At 39.4% G+C, this 16,826-nt stretch overlaps 1 protein-coding gene across 9 annotated transcripts in view; it reads right to left on the bottom strand.

The window, feature by feature from the left end:
- Positions 1-16,826, bottom strand: part of TENM1 (teneurin transmembrane protein 1) — a 1,380,190-nt gene that overhangs the window by 355,296 nt on the left and 1,008,068 nt on the right. For all 9 annotated transcript variants that reach the window (XM_073599409.1, XM_073599407.1, XM_073599406.1 and 6 more), the window contains 2 exons: positions 11,098-11,217; positions 8,865-9,126 (listed from right to left, as the gene is read on the bottom strand). In XM_073599409.1, coding sequence (XP_073455510.1) covers positions 8,865-9,126; positions 11,098-11,217 — 382 coding nt within the window. The remainder of the gene's footprint in view (positions 1-8,864; positions 9,127-11,097; positions 11,218-16,826) is intronic.

Below are 16,826 nucleotides of genomic sequence, written 5' to 3'. Positions count from 1 at the left end.
TGGTACGACGAGCCAAGAAAAATGAAGTTCAATAGCCAGTGCAGCTCTTCTGCTTGATTCCGAGCATGCGTGGAACTTTGTGCATTGGAATTGTGTACACACAATCGGAATTTACGACAACGGATTTTGTTCGCAGAAAATTTGAGATCCAGATCTCAAATTTTGTGTGATAGAAATTCCGATGGAAAATATCCGATAGAGCCTACACACGGAATTTCCGACAACAAGCTCCCATCAAACATTTTTGTCAGAAAATCCGCATGTGTGTATGGGGCATTACATCTGATCTTATCAGTCCACTGAAATAGGAAGGGAGGATGGCACAAAAAAGTTGGATGCAGGAAGTAAAAATCTGACCCTGGTAGTCCTGTAATTGGCAAAGTAAAAAAGTGCTGCATGTGTTATTGCCTAAAAGATTAGCTGATGCACTGCAACTGAGTAAATTTAGCTTTTCTAAAAGTTTTGGATTTAAAATGCAGTAGTAAATACCATAACCTTAATGGGGTGGCTGGAGATCAGCTTTAAATTTCCATGAACATAATCTGATATTTAAGGTGAAATGAACGTCACTTGAGTAAGCAATATTTTCTTTTCTTATTAATTAGTTCCTTTGCAAAATATAATAAATGTGGTGCAGAACCAGGTGATTTGGTACATCTACTGTGGAGATGCCCAAAGCTAGTGGGATACTGAGACAATGTGCTTTCTAAAATTAGGTATATAATACATCCATTAGTAACTCCTCACTTAGCTGTATTTTGAGTTATGTTGACACCACAGGATTAGAAAATCTTACGGTCACTGTGGTGCAGAGACCTGTTTTTGTAGCATGTAAAGTTCTAATAATATGATGGATATTTAATAAAGCTCCCACAATATGTGATTCAAGTTTTTCTTATTGTCATCAGATAGTTGGTTTATGTGATGTGGAATTCCCTTGTTCTAAATTATTGAGTGGCAATTTGCTATGTATATTTTGCATATCTTTCTGTCTTTGTGTTGCTGTGAAATTAGTAGGTTGTGAAAGGATTCCTTTTTTCTTGTTTTTTTTGGGAAAAAAATTAAATAAATAAAATCTGATTAAAAAAAGTAAAGTGTTTCTAAACCTAAAACTATTTTTACCTTTAAAATGGTTGTGAACCCCATTCATAAAATTTTCCCTAAGCACATATATCTGTAGTGTTTACTTGTCTCTCCCCAAAGCTCTAAGTACTGTGTCTTTCTGCTGCTCCATTCCTCTGTTATCAGCAGAGTCACTTTTGACAAGTTATCCTGCACACGAGATAACCGCAGCTGAAAATTTGTGTCAGGGAGGGAGCTTAACCCTGAGTTCACACTAGTGCAATGCGGGAACCAGCGCGATTCCAGCACCGGTTCCCGCATTGCCCCTCTCCCGCAGGTAGTTCACACTGCCTACTGTGAACCGCTGCAGGTGTCATTAACAAAGTTAATGACACCCCCAGTTTAGTTCACAGATCGCAGTGCGAACTGTGAATTCGCACAGGAATCGGATTGCATGGATGTTCTCACCCATGCGATCCGATTCTAGTGCAGGAAAAAACAAGTTCCTGCACTATTTTCTGTGCGAATCTAATGTGAGTTCAGCCATACAACTGTATGGCTGAATTCGCATCTTACAAACATCGCATGTGATCGGCACCTGCCGTGTAGGTCCTGAATCGCATGTGATCTCTGAGATCGCAGCAGTGTAAACCCAGGCTAAAGGTACATAAGTAGAGAGCTTGTCTATTCAGACTGCAGCTCTGCAGGTTCTTTCATTCCTCTGCCTATGTGGAGTGGGGGGGGGGGTGTACCTGTCCTCCAATCAGCTCTCACACAGTGTAAACTCAGACTCCACACCCACTGCTTAAACAGGAAGAAAGATTTCTAACACAATCTGCATTTTACAAAGAGTGTAGAAAGGGAAAGACAGCAGACATACAAGTAAAACCTATATAGGGAGATTTGTTTAATCTCTGTGTATCATCTGAGGCTGTTTACTTCACTGGGCATAGGAGAGGGCTTACAACCACTTTAATGCATTCCCTGCAATAAGGTAAAAAAATGTTTTGTACCCCCCCCTCTCAAAACCCCTACCTGTGTCCTGTATTGATACTGAGCTGTGCCTGTCTGCAGCTCTTCTCCCCACTCTTCTCCTGCTGCTGTGAGTCAAATCCTGTCAGCAGAGAGTGGGTGGCGGGGCAGGGCAGAGCCACACTGTGTTTGTCTATAGATACACACAGCCTGGCTTGGGAGTAAGCCTGAATAACCCCCCCCTCTCCATAGCAAGCACCTTGCTATGGTGGCAGACACAGAAGAGGAAGAGCCAAGATCGTCGGTGTGGAATTCCAGAAGAGGAGATTAGAGCCAGTATAATATGTTTATTATTTTAATAATAAAAAACTGCCTTTAGAAATTCTTTAATTCCATTGGGGTCAATGCAATAAGAGATAAATACTGCGTGATGTTTTGAGTTAAAATAATGAATGTGGTATTTATCTCAAAAGAAGACCCTAAAAAACGTGTTTTTTTTAACAACTATATTAAATATTTATGTTTAGCAATATTTAGCACTTAAAACTTGCGTTATTTCTAATGTTGCTTTTAAATATATATATATATATATATATATATATATATATATATATATATATATATATATTTTACATGCTAACACTGCACCAGAAGAAGATAGTTTTGTAAAAGAATGCCCTCAGAAATATTGTGAAACTGGGAAAACATTCTAGCATGCTTACATTCACGTTCTCCCCCTGGTGAAAAGTTATAATTAATTTTCATTACTGAGCTTTTGATTCTGATACATTGTACATTTTTAACCGCTTGCCAACCAGCTGCTGTCATTATAATGTGGCAGGTCGGCACAATTCCGCAAGCCGTTGTAGCTATACGTCGGTTCCTTTAAGCGGGATAGCAGACGCACACTGCACTCGGGGGGTGCCGATGCTCATGGCCGATGGTCACGATGACCGCCGGCCACGAGTGATCACGGGCATGAGAGGCAGAACAGGGACGTGTGTGTGTAAACACACAAATCCCTCTTCTGTTCTGTGATAAGTGACAGATCGTGAGTTCCTAATAGCTAAGAACTCTGAACTATCATTTCTTCTAGGTCAGTCCCCTCCCCCTACAGTTAGAAACATACACAGGGAACACAGTTAACCCCTTGATCGCCCCCTAGTGTTAACCCCTTCCCTGCCAGTGACATTTTTACAGTAATCAGTGCATTTTTATAGCACTAATCGCTGTATAAATGCCAATGGTCCCAAAAATGTGTCAAAAGTGTCCGATGTGTCTGCCATAATGTCGCAGTCCTGATAAAAATCGCAGATTACCGCCATTATAAAAAATATGCTATAAATCTATCCCCTATTTGGTAGACGCTATAACTTTTGCGCAAACCAATCAATATATGCTTATTGCAATTTTTTTTACCAAAAATATGTAGGAGAATACATATCGGCCTCAACTGAGAAAAAATTCGCTTTTTTTAAAAAAAAAATTGGGGATATTTATTATAGCAAAAAGTACAAAATATTGTGTTTTTGACAAAATTGTCGCTCCTTTTTTGTTTATAGCACAAAAAATAAAAACCGCAGAGGTGATCAAATACCACCAAAAGAAAGCTATATTTGTGAAATAAAAAAGGACGTCAATTTTTTTTTGCATGGAGCACCGCACGGCCGCGCAATTGTCAGTTAAAAATGACGCAGTGTCGAATCGCAAAAAATGGCCTGGTCATTTAGCAGCCAAATCTTCCGGGGCTGAAACGGTTAACTTACTGGCCAGAGTTCCCCTCATTGTTAGCGCCCTTTCACACAGGCAGACCAATCGGGTCCGCCTGTCAGTTTTTCGGACCCTCCAGTTTCTTCTATGGAGTGGCGACATCGATCCGATCCTGTCTGCTAATAAACAGACGGATGGACATCCATATCCCATCTGTCCAGTGGATTAGATGGCAGTTGGGTGTATACTGACAGGCGATCTGTTTATATTCCACCTCTCATAAAGGGGAGCAGGCTGTGTCTGTGTCCACTCTGCATAAGCAGCATAGCGAACAAAGACCAGCCATCCGCCTACTCAGTAGGGATTGGTGGACAGATTCTCTGCTGAGCAGGCGACTTACAACAGTGCCTGCCCCGTGTGTAAGGGGCCTTATTTTGTGCTTTACTAAAATACCGACTGCCTACACCAAATGTTTTTTAGTGATTTTTTTTTTTTTTTTTCAGGTATTTACTGTACTTCACATTTTTAACATGTACAGGGTTTACATCACATTCAATATTTGACTTTAATTAATTTACTATTTTTTATCTCGTTCAATATTTCAGAAAAGTCATGTAACCTTCATTTCATATCATATCAATCCTTTAGTGAATGGACCCCATTGTGTGGTCAAAATAAAGACTGAAAGTCTTAAACATTCTTTTATTATCACCATAGTCTGATCAATCCGATGCTCTTACACACTGTAATCTAAAATTCAGGCTGGCTACCATTAATAATGCAGCCCTAAGACTAATTAAGACTAATACTAACACATACCACTCTTGCTAAATATAGGGACTAATGAACTGAAAAAAATCCCACGTATGTGTAAATACTATTTATCAAAATAAAGGTAGTGGTTCACTACCATAAGAGAACAGAGCACAGTATAATGCAAGAATAGGCATAGACAATGCTGAGATAGCTTCACTAAGTTAGCATCTGGTGTGGATGAAAAAGTAAATAGATGTGCAGTATTTGTGGCTGGCTGATACTCTATAGATTTATGTTATTGACTGTGGAGATGATAAAAGGAAAGCAGCAATAAGTATGTCAGAATAAGAGGATGTATATTAAACCTGCATGAAGTAAATCTTAAGGGTCAAACTCAAGGATTACACCGTTCTACAAGCTTTCTAGTGATTCATCTGCATGAGCTACAGAGTTATTTTCCAGTAGGGAAGATATACATAGCAAACCAGGTTTGGTCTACAAAACATAAATGCATACTGGAGTTTGTACAGGAAATCACTATTTACTATACTTTATAGCTATATGCTGGATCCTGATGGAAGATATAAATATAAAGGCTGCATTTTGCTGTACATGCAAAATGTATCAATGTGAAAAAATAGATTTACCGGAATTTGTCAAGGTCCCATTTTTCACAAGAAGAAGAAATAAATATGGAATTGTGTAGCTGAAATGATTGCTTTTATGATACACAGTATGTACAAATAGAGTATTCATTTTCATTCACAGCCTAAGCATAGACCTAACCCTAATAAGCAAACACAAACTAGTATATTAAAAAGAGTATGTTCTAATATGATTTTTCTTAAAGGGGAACCCAAATGTTTGGTTCTTGAGGTGTTAGGAAAAAAAAAGTTAAATTATTTTGACCTTGGTATCCCTGATTCAGAGTTCTGAGCTGAGCACCTCCCGTTTCAGTCCAAATAACCCTGTGTTGAGTGTAATGTTAACATTTTCCTGTTATGTGAATTTGGAAAACTGGCACACTCTGACACTTCCAGGTAAGTTTGAATCTTGCCTGCCCTGCCTACCACACAAGACTATTGGATACTTATTATTATAACTCTATTTTGCTGGCCAATAGTAATATGTGAGGAGTTGGAGGCAGTGGGTAAAGTGCAACTCCAGGCAGAAAAGTTTTTTGATATGTGGTCTGTACAACAAAGTTACCTTTAATCAGGTATACTCAAATCTCAATTGCTGCTGTGTAATTTAAAAAGCAAGTACAGTGGTTCTGTGGATATGAGAGCTTATACAGTGAAGGAATCATGTCATTCACTGTCCCTGTCCTCTTTCCTTGTCCATTCACAGAACGCCTTCAATTCTGTTCACAGAATACAAGCTGCTCTGTGAATGGGCAAGAGGAGGGCTGGGTAAACAACAGGATCTCCCCTTGTCAATTCACATAATACCTTGTATTCTGTAAACAGAATACAAGGTATTATAAGAGGTACAGAGGATTGAATGACAGAGCGATCATCTATGACTGACACTCAAGGTTTGGCCTTTCTCATATGCAGACAAAACTGGGGCTGTAATGACACCCCCTGTTGTGTTGAGAACTACACGCAGGACTGGGCTATGGCAGAGGTAGGATAGGCTCCCGCCTTGGGTGCTGTGCTAGGGGCTGAAGCCTCTTATGCTTCTGCATTGCATGATCGTTTACACTGAACAGTACTGAGCTGGCAGATTACATTTGATTAATGCAGCTCTCCCACTCTAATCATCAGAGCTAGGCTGTAACTGACAGCCACCTACTCTGTACTGTGAGAGCTAACAGCGCTTCCAATGCACAGAACTCTGACGACACTCCCACACTGAATCTTTCACAGTTCTTGGGCTCCCCTTTGGTTTTCTAGAGAATAAGACCTACATGGAGATTTGATAAGTGCTATCCACCCTTCTTCCATGTCCTCAGCAAGGGAGATTGGATTGTTAGTCCTGAGGAGAGTTCAGGTGGGGGGCCGTCTCCCTTGTTAGAACACAATATCTCAGCAGGGGAGATCGCTGTAGTAACATTGGATTGTTAGTACAGGGGCTTCCGACCTGAGCCGCCATTTTTTTTGTTCAACCCGTGGGTTGAACAAAAAAAAAAAAAAAAACTAGTAGTTTGTATGAGGCTTTTGTTTTAATACATTCTTCACCTTCTCCTTTTTTAAAATTTTGTCCATTTTTTTTTTTTTAAGGGGCACATCAGTGAAAAAAATTGCACTGTTCTAAATTAAAAAATGATATAGTCCCTAGATGGAACAATTAATTTTGCTTATGAAAATAACAATTTGTTTTAAAATGCTGATTGACTAAATCACACTGGTTTAACACTTCAACACCTCCCACCATCTCTTCTGCTGTCTTAGGACCCTGAGCCAGCCCCTCTAGTGTACATGCGTATGCATTTTGGCAGCTCCTCTTTGGGTGCCAGTGGACCTTGTTCACAGTCTCTGACTGCTAGACCACTGATTAGCATCCTGGAATGTAGAGGGCATCATGTGGTTTGAAAGAGATATGGCTGCCATATTAACATGCTTATTAGGTTTGTCTAAAGTTACTAAATGTAGCACTAACTCTTGGTGGAGCTGCTGGTTCAAGCGGGCTTGTTACCTTCACTCTCCTTCCCTCTGTTTTACCGGCACCGGGTCTAAGGTTCCGTTGAGTTTACCTCTGGACGACACACGCACCAACACTTGAATACGTTTTCAATGCTTTATTAAATGATTTACTAAGGAAGTAGCAGGAAAGAGGCAGAAGGGAAACTGCAGAAGAAACTCAAATATCTTCTTATAAGATTCTTGACAAATGTCCTGGTAGAATTTGGATATTACAATAGGATGCGCTCCCCTCGTGGGACACACTCTTTGCTCGCCTGGACAGGCCTCTCTCACTTGCCTAGCAGCCAGTACGTAGCACGAACAAAAGTCTCTGCCACAGACTTATTTGGGATAAACCTGTACGATCCTCTGCCACAGGATGTATTGGTTTTCTGCAATGAATGTCAGTCACAGTGCTTGAACCTTTAAGCCAACCCGGCAACACTATGCTGTATAGTTACTTTTTAGGATACGTCCTCCAACCGAGTCACCAGGCCCCTCTCCAGACCAGCACGCTGCATGATCCTTCCATGTCAGGTCCTCCCCTGGGATCTCCACGGTTGTCCAGCTTCTTCTCTTCTGGATAGACAGCAAAGGACCATTCCTCGGCTGCTGTGGTAGGCCCCAGACAAGCTTCTGGGCCCACCCCTGTGCCGCAGCGGCGTGGGCCTCCGGAACGGAGGACCACGAGATTGCTCTCTAACGCATACCTGTCTGCAAGGAGGGCCAGCAGGTGGCTGTAAAATGAAAAACCTAATATGGCGTCTGCCCCATAAATACCCTCGCCCAGAATGCAACTCAGAGGACCACCTCCACCGAATTGTCCCCTGGGACAGAAGAGCATCCATCCACGTTGCCTTTCCAACACTGGCCAGTGATAACAGTGACACACACCGGTCAGTATGGAAGCACACAACGTCAGCCAAGCTGAAACAGAGTCAAACCTAACCTATTTAATGAACAAGTTACTAAATTTACCTAACATATGGTAGATTGCAAATCTATCAGCACTACACAAATAAGGAAGACGAGGATTATCTAATTACATTTTCAAAGGCCACCTATGCATAAAGTATGTGATTTAATAGAGAAGTGCAGGAAAATAAAAAACAAACCTACACACTTCCCTATTTGGATGCACCATCGGTCTGATGCTGCACCTGTCCCCCGCCAGCTCTGAGACATTCAAAGACCGCTGATCACTCACTCAGTTTTGGGAGCAGGAGCAGCTGCCTTAGGCTCTCAGCAGCGAGCTAAGAGACTGAGCCAGCTACCACTCAGGCATCTTGATGGATCCCAACATCAAAGTCTGGATCTCTTGAGAGCCTGAACCTGCTGAGTGACATCAGCTGACAGTGGACTTTGGTCTGCTGTCAGCTGAATAGGAGTCACAGGAGTGCAGAACTAAGTGCAATCCTGTGACCCACAGGAGAAGTAGAGCCAAAAGAGTTTTGGCCCTACATCTCCCTTGAATGAAAACTGTGCAGTTGAAATTGCATTTAAAACACCATACGCACTAAAAAATTTACATGTAGAAAGTATTGCAGATTTTCCCCAAAATATGAAACTAGACATGTCTCAGGGCATCTCTAATACATTTTCATAAGGTGACTATTTTTAAAATATGTCAATGCGCCTGGTATTTTTTATTCCATTGCATTTTTGGTCTTTTCATATCTCAGTTTTGTTTCAGACCTGACTCTATATGAAATGTGATGTTCATTATCATGAAATTACCTGCAATTCAGAGATGACCGATCCTCTCTGTGCACATGATCCAGCAAATTTCGTTAATGGTGAAGAAAGAACAATTGGATTTGGGTTGATAAAACTGCTCATGTCACATAATATTGACTCCATCTCTGATCTCTGCATTTCAACTTTGTCAACAACAACAAATTTGTTCCAGGGCAACCACAATGTCCTCTTCACAGTAACAAAAGGTGACCTCTCAAAAAGGAGGGTGATTGCGATACCACCAATTGTGACCAGGTCAAAGCTAAAAGAAAAAAAATATAGGAATAAAGAAAACATTAGGTAATGGTCATAAAATTAATGGTAATGGTCATAAAATTAAGCACAGATACATTTATAAGTCTTCAACTGGCTGTAGTTAATTATTGATATTTATGGTAGTGTTCTTGCTTTTTGACAATAGTGCAATCTGTAAGCAAAGTTTTTTTTTTTTTTTTTTTTTAATCAGATCTATAATCCTTTAATTTGCCAAGTTGCTGCACAATTTTTTTTGTTAGTGATAATTTAGAGCTGTTTCTAAGGCCTGATTCACACCTATGCATTTTTAGTGCTTTGTGCATTTTGCAGGTTTGTACTACAGTCCATTCAACATGGTTTCCAATGAAACAAGTTCTGTAGTGCAAATTTGCAAAATGCAAAAAGCACTAAAAATGCATAGGTGTGAATCAAGCCTAATGCCCTGTACACACGGTCGGATTTTCCGATGGAAAATGTGTGATAGGACCTTGTTGTCGGAAATTCTGACCGTGTGTAGGCTCCATCACACATTTTCCATCAGATTTTCTGACACACAAAGTTTGATAGCAGGATATAAAATTTTCCGACAACAAAATCCGTTGTCAGAAATTCCGATAGTGTGTACACAAATCCGACGGACAAAGTGCCACGCATGCTCAGAATAAATAAAGAGATGAAAGCTATTGGCCACTGCCCCGTTTATAGTCCCGACGTACGTGTTTTACATCACCGCGTTTAGAACGATCGGATTTTCCAACAACTTTGTGTGACCGTGTGTATGCAAGACAAGTTTGAGCCAACATCCGTCGGAAAAAATCCTAGGATTTCGTTGTCGGAATGTCCGAACAAAGTCCGACCGTGTGTACGGGGCATTAGAGTTGGATATAGCCTTCCATACCAAGCTTTTTCTTTATCTAAAGCCTAGTTCACACCTATGCATTTTTTAGTGCATTTTCAGTTTTGCAGGAACACACTACAGTCCATTTAACATGGTTTCCTATGGATGTAGTTCACATCTATTCATTTTATGGAAAGAGGCAGGGACTTTTTTTCTGGTTTTTGGTTCCATAGACTTCATTGGATCAAAAACATGTATTGAATAACGCAAAATACACCTGGAATATGCAAACTGCAACCTGCGTAGGTGTGAATCAGGCCTAAAAGCTTAAATCAGATCTGAAAACTGCTGCATGTAATACATACAGTCAGAGAATGTTTATGTTTGAGTAATTTGGCTGCTTTTAACCGGTTCCTGACCGGCTCACGCAGATAAACTGCGGCAGAATGACTCTCCTGGGCAAAATCCCGTATGGGTACATCCTTCCCTTTAGTGGCCACCAGAAGGCACGCACGCACCCGCCGCACAGCGGAGGACCCGATGCACATGGCCAGCGGCCACGTTCACTGCCGGCCACATGCGGTCGCGTGCATGAGAGCCAGCATGGGGATTTGTGTGTGTAAACACACAAATCCCTGTTCTGTCAGGGCAGAGGAGACATATTGTTTGTTCCTACTAAGTAGGAACAACGATATGTCTCCTCCCCTACTCTACGCTTATTACGATTTTTTTTTTTACCAAAAATATGTAGAAGAATATATATTGGCCTAAACTGATGAAGAATTTTTTTTTTAATTTGGGGGATTTTTTTTATAGCAAAAAGTAAAAAATATTGATTTTTTTTCAAATTTTACACTCTTTTTTTTGTTTACAGCGCAAAAAATAAAAAGCGCAGAGGTAATCAAATACTACCAAAAGAAAGCTCTATTTGTGGGAAAAAAAGGACACAAATTTTTTTTGCGTACATCATTGTATGACTGTGCAATTGTCAGTTAAAACAACGCAGTGCCAAATTGTAAAAAGTGCTCTGGTCAGGAAGGGGGTAAAATCTTCCGGGGCTAAAGTAGTTAAAGGATTCATCTTCTGTGAAAAGGGAAATAGATCAATAAATGAACAATGTTCACAACATTACAAATGTACCTTCCATCTTGTCGGCTGATGGTATATCCATAATCATTATGGTGTGCAAAGCTGACATTGACGCCTACAAGTGGTGTCCCATCTACAGCAATCACCTGACCACGAACCAAACAGGCACGGCTAAAAAAATAAAATAAAAAAATAAGTGGCATGCCACTCAAGAGGTCATATGATAAAGATGCATGCATGATTAAGATAAGTTGCTATTATAATGATTAATACATCAATATTCTCATCTTCACATTGCTATCTTTTCAAAACAATAGAAGCTGCCTATGGTGTCCTATGTATCAAACTGCTTCAAGGGAACAACTAGAATGGTAGGATTATTTTTTTTAATCATTTTTTGGGGTATGTTGTGTGAATGCGAAGACAAAGCAAACATGTAGTGGAGGGTTCTCAAACTTGACTGCAAAGTGGAAATACACTTTGGAGAGTTACTAAATCTGGTACAGCTGTGCATAGTAACCAATCAGCTTTTCCTGTAGATGTCATTGTCAAAGCTTGAACAAGCTGAAGCTGATTGGTTACCATGCACAGCTGCATCAGTTTCTGTGTGCATCTCTTTTAGTAAACCCCCCTCAAGTCCACTATTCTCAATCCAACAGTGCAAGGGTTCATGCACTGAGGCTTAAAAATGCATTCAGATCCATACAGCATAGTTTATTTTATGGATCTGAGCACAGCAGTATTGTATATTATGGACCTATGCACACAGCTGTGTTGTACTCAGTAATCTTGCACTGCTTTCAGCTGTACAAAATTAAGCTAGAAAATTCAGCTTCCATGGTCAGTATTTCTGGGTAAATTACATGTGTACACATTTGAATGCATATATTTGCATACATACTGGGATTGAAAAGTAGGGGAATGGAAGAAACATTTTACAGATATGAACATTTTATGAATGTTTATGGTTCTAAAGATGTGTAAATGTAAGCACTTTACGGACCAATACATTTTTATGCAGGGTCTTTCTGCCAGCTTTCTGAAAGGCATGATTCTTTGAACAGTAGATGTTATTATGCCCACGTACATAAACCTCAATAAAGCTGACCTAAGCACTGCATTTGTATAGGTTACTAAAAAACTAGCAAATGGCAACTAAAACAAGATAATCAGGTAATTAAAACATGTTTATTATATTATATTAGATCTATGAGAATCCAAACAGGTTAACCTTTTTATTGTGTGATTCCATTTCTCAGTGACAGTATTTATCACATCTCATTAATGCACTATCTTCACCTAGGTCCCAAAAAGCATTTTTCAATATTTGTGTTCTTCTATGCATTGCTCTTTTAGTTAAAGTGGTATTTAAAAAAAGAAAAAAGAAAACATGTACAGTATTATATTGCAGCCTACCAGTCTTAGAAGTGTTAGCTGTATTTAATATTTTAGACTTTTTCCCCTTTTTTTTCACCTGGTGATCCGGTCAGTAAGTCTGTCATTTTGAAACTTTGTCAAAGACTGAACAGTTCAAGATAAGTAGTAGTAAGAGGGTTGAGACAAACAAGCTTGCATTCATTTGTCACCTTATCACCTTTATCCCAAAAGTAAAAAAAAAATAAAAAAAATAAACTGTTGCTGTAACCGCTTAAAAAGTGTTAGCTCGAGTTCACTTTTAATTTAGGGAATAAAGCCTTAAAAAAGAAAATGAATGCAGCCACATCATTTATTGGTAAGCTGCAATAAGCAGTGCTAAGCTTTATTTTGGGTTTAACACCACTTTAATTGTGCCTTTCTGGTCACCAACGAAGAAGCCTCACATTTTTTTAAAAAATATTTATTGAAGTATCACAAAAATTATTTATTATTTCCAACAAAATTTTAGTTACAGCTTACAGGAAAAATTTCATGTAGCCAATGTAAGCACAATACACATAATCCATACATAACATTATACTAATAAGACCAAACACAGTGAATGTAAAAGTATAATTCAAAGCATTGCAAGTCATAATTCTATACAGTAAAATGATTCAAGGTGTTAGAAGCTATAATACCAGAAATTAAGAAGAGAAGAAAAGAAAAGCAAAGAAAAAGAAAGGATAAAAGGGTCCCAGATCAAATATTCCACTGTTAATATTATTGATCATAATATTACAAAAAAAAAATCATAAAATCAATGTGTATAAAATGTTGTCTATTTTATAAAGTTTTCTTTATATTATTAACAATATTCACAGTGTGATATTTGATCTGGGACTCTGTTTTCCTCTTCGATTTATTTTATGGTATTATTGCTTCTAACATTGCATATTTTTACTCTATAGAATTATGACATTTAAAGCTTTGAATTATACTTTTCAATTCACTGAATTATGTCCTATCAGTATCTGTTATGTATAGAGTATATTTCATACATATACAATGTAAAACCAAATACTAGGGGCTGAATTTATAAAAAAAAACATTTGTTGAACAAACAACAAACGAAAGCATTTGTCTAGGTTGCATGAAATTTCTCTGTATTTTCTCTAATACTTTGACGTCCTAAGATCATCGGTTCTATCTAATAGCCTAAATGCGGTATATTTTCAGAATGAAGAATTTCAGAAAAATATACCACATTTTGGCACTAGCTGGAGCATACAATCATAGAATGACAGAAGAGTTGCTTTACTAAAGACAAATAGACTTTGCAAGTGCAGTTGCAAGCATTTTCCCCTGAACTTAGTAAATGTGGTGAAGCTCTGCTGATTTGCATCATCCAATTATGTGCAAGCAAAAATGCTTTTTTTTATTTCCCTTGCACCTGATTAGGTATTCTTTACAAAGGGAAGTTTTACCACTTTACATTTACTAAGTAAAATGTATGTAACTGCACTTGCAAAGTGCAGTTTGTTTGCCTTTAGTAAATCAACCCCATAAACGGGTAAATGGGTGACCCCGCCCCCCTCTGACGCCACGGGGAAGCCGTGGGAAAGTCCCCGTGGCATCAGAGGGAACGGGGTCACCCTGGGACGTAACCGGGTGGCCCCACTCTCAGTTATATAAGAACTGTCAAAGGCGCTGAAGCGTCACACAGCGGGAGCTCCCATTGATGCGGATCGGTCTCGGCTTTTTTTTTTCTTTTTCGGTCCGTCGCGGGGAGATAGAAGAAGATGAATGGACATTGTGGGATTTTTTTTTTTTTTTTTTTAATAAGGACTTGTCCCCAAGCTGTGTCTTGTCGTTTTTAACATTTTGACACTTTTTTTGTAAAATGGTAGGGGTACATTTTTACCCCGTTACCATTTCACACAGGGAGGAGGCCAAGATCTGGGGGTCCCCTTGTTAAAGGGGGCTTCCAGATTCCGATAAGCCCCCCGCCCGCAGACCCTCACAACCACCGGGCAAGGGTTGTGGGGACTAGACCCTTGTCCCCATCAACATGGGGCCAAGGTGCTTTGGGGTCTACCCCAAAGCACTTTCCCCATGTTGAGGGCATGTGGCCTGGTTCAGGAGGGGGGTGCTCTCTCGTCCCCCTCTTTTCCTGTGGCCTGCCAGATTGCGTGCCTAAATAAGGGTCTGGTATGGATTTTGGATTCTTTTTATATTTTTGGCGCAGGGTTCCCCTTAAAATCCATACCAGACCTGAAGGGTCTGGTAGGGATTTCGGGGGGGGGCCCTACGCCATTTAAAAAAAAAATTTGGCGCATGGTTCCCCTTAATTTCCATATCAGACTCGAAGGGCCTGGTATGGATTTTAAGGGAACCCCCACGCAATTTTTTTTTAAATTTTGGTTCGGGGGGTTCCCCTTAATATTCATACCAGACCCAAAGGGCCTGGTAATGGACTGGGGGGGATCCCATGCTCTTTTTTTCAATAAGGTTTATCTATATAGCCGAGACCCGACAATTACATTATTACATTCATTACAGCCGTGATCAGTTTTAAATGACAAATTTTCCTTTAGAAATGTAATTTTGCTGTGGTACTGTTCTAAACAAGGGAAAAATGTGCCACTTTGCAGGCATACTATAGACACCCCCCAGGCATGATATTTAAAGCAATATTTCATTGTTATTGTTTCACTTTAAGCATTAAAAAAAATCACTGCTCCCGAAAAAACGACGGCCGTTTTAAAAAAAATGTTTGCATTAATACATGTCCCCTGGGGCAGGACTCAGGTCTCCAAACACTTTTTATGACAATAACTTGCATATAAGCCTTTAAAATGAGCACTTTTGATTATTCATATTCGTGTCCCATAGACTTTAACAGTGCTAGTGTGTTCTGCCAATTTTTTTGCCTTTTAGGTATGTTCTGGTGCGAACTGAACCGGGGGGGGGGGGGGGTTCAGCTCACCCCTATTTATAAACAGACCCCTTGATGTATGGGGGGCAAGTTCTGGCATCCAAAATGCTTTGGCTCTTTTTTTAAAGTCACCCACTCAATTTTACGTGGGACTGAATCTGTATCTGGACCATTAGCTTGTGGTGTGGTGCTTCAATCTCAGATCCATTCAGTAGGATTATAAACCAAAGAAATAGTGGTGTATATAACTGTCAACCCAGAATGTAGACAACATAACAACATTATTAGATAACAACTCAAATACAATCATCTTATGGTTCCAGTGCTTTTCAACTAGTTTTTGTTTTTGTTTAATGCTCCATCCCTGATGGAATCTCACTCACAACAATGAAACTGAAGTCTGGAGTGCCGGTTACGTCCTACATTTTTTGAATGGTCTCCTCTTTAACCCTTATTCCACTTTTTGTTAATCTTTCTGCCATCTACCCATTCACCCTCTTGTCCACCTAACTGTCTCTGTACACCAGTCTCGCTCAGGCTCTCCGTCCTCCTTCCCTCCATCCATGCATCCTCCATCTCTCCTTCCTTTTTGCGATCTATCCTCCCACTACTGTCTCTCCCTCCTTTAAGACATCTACACTCCTTCCCCCCTTTCTTATTTCCTCATTGCTTCTTTTTTTTTCTATAGGCAGTGGATCTATAAGTTCATTATTACTCACCTGCCCTTTTGCCCTACCATCCTCTGTTCAAATAAATACAGCAATACAAAATAAATTATTTATTCTGAAAGTGTTGTAATTATTCAGACCTGCAATATACACAGATCAGTGTATAGCATGCCCTCTATATTGCTTCTCAAACAGATAGTGAATAAACTTGGTAGACAGTTATGGAATTACAGCAGTAATGGATGGTATACAGTTACAAAATTAGCAATTAGAAACAAGCAGATGATGATGATGTGATCAGAATTGAGTTCCTTCTAAATTTTACATATAAGCATATCTGTTTTGTATTAATGCATTTAAATATTCATTCCAGCAATTAAAACAACCACAACAAAAGTGCAGCACAAACACAGTGTAAGATTTTTTAAGATAAGCTTAAAGGCTTTAAATAGATGTCCTACAGAAATAATTGCTTAATAATCTAACAAAAATCCACATTCCACCTTACACATCTAATCTGATTATATTTATAATTCTTCCCCAGAGCTATAATCCTATCCTGGAGAGATGATCTGGTTAGAAAAAGTAGTTATCCCTAGGGACTTTGGAGACTCAACTCAACAAGAAAATGACAGCACAGCTTTCCTTCTAAATTCATGAGCAGCAGGTTTAACCTGAGTGTTTTTAAAGCAATCTGTAATCGTGTATGACCTAATATAGTCCACAGACACAAATGCATTGACCGGTATTTTCTGTATTACTTAAATATTATACTAAAGCTTTTCTCTAGCAGGCAGAAGCACTGTTGGGGGTAAAAT

Source organism: Aquarana catesbeiana, linkage group LG09 (assembly GCF_042186555.1).
Source record: "Aquarana catesbeiana isolate 2022-GZ linkage group LG09, ASM4218655v1, whole genome shotgun sequence".
Taxonomy (NCBI): domain Eukaryota; kingdom Metazoa; phylum Chordata; class Amphibia; order Anura; family Ranidae; genus Aquarana; species Aquarana catesbeiana.
This window is presented reverse-complemented; position numbering and strand designations above follow the sequence as displayed.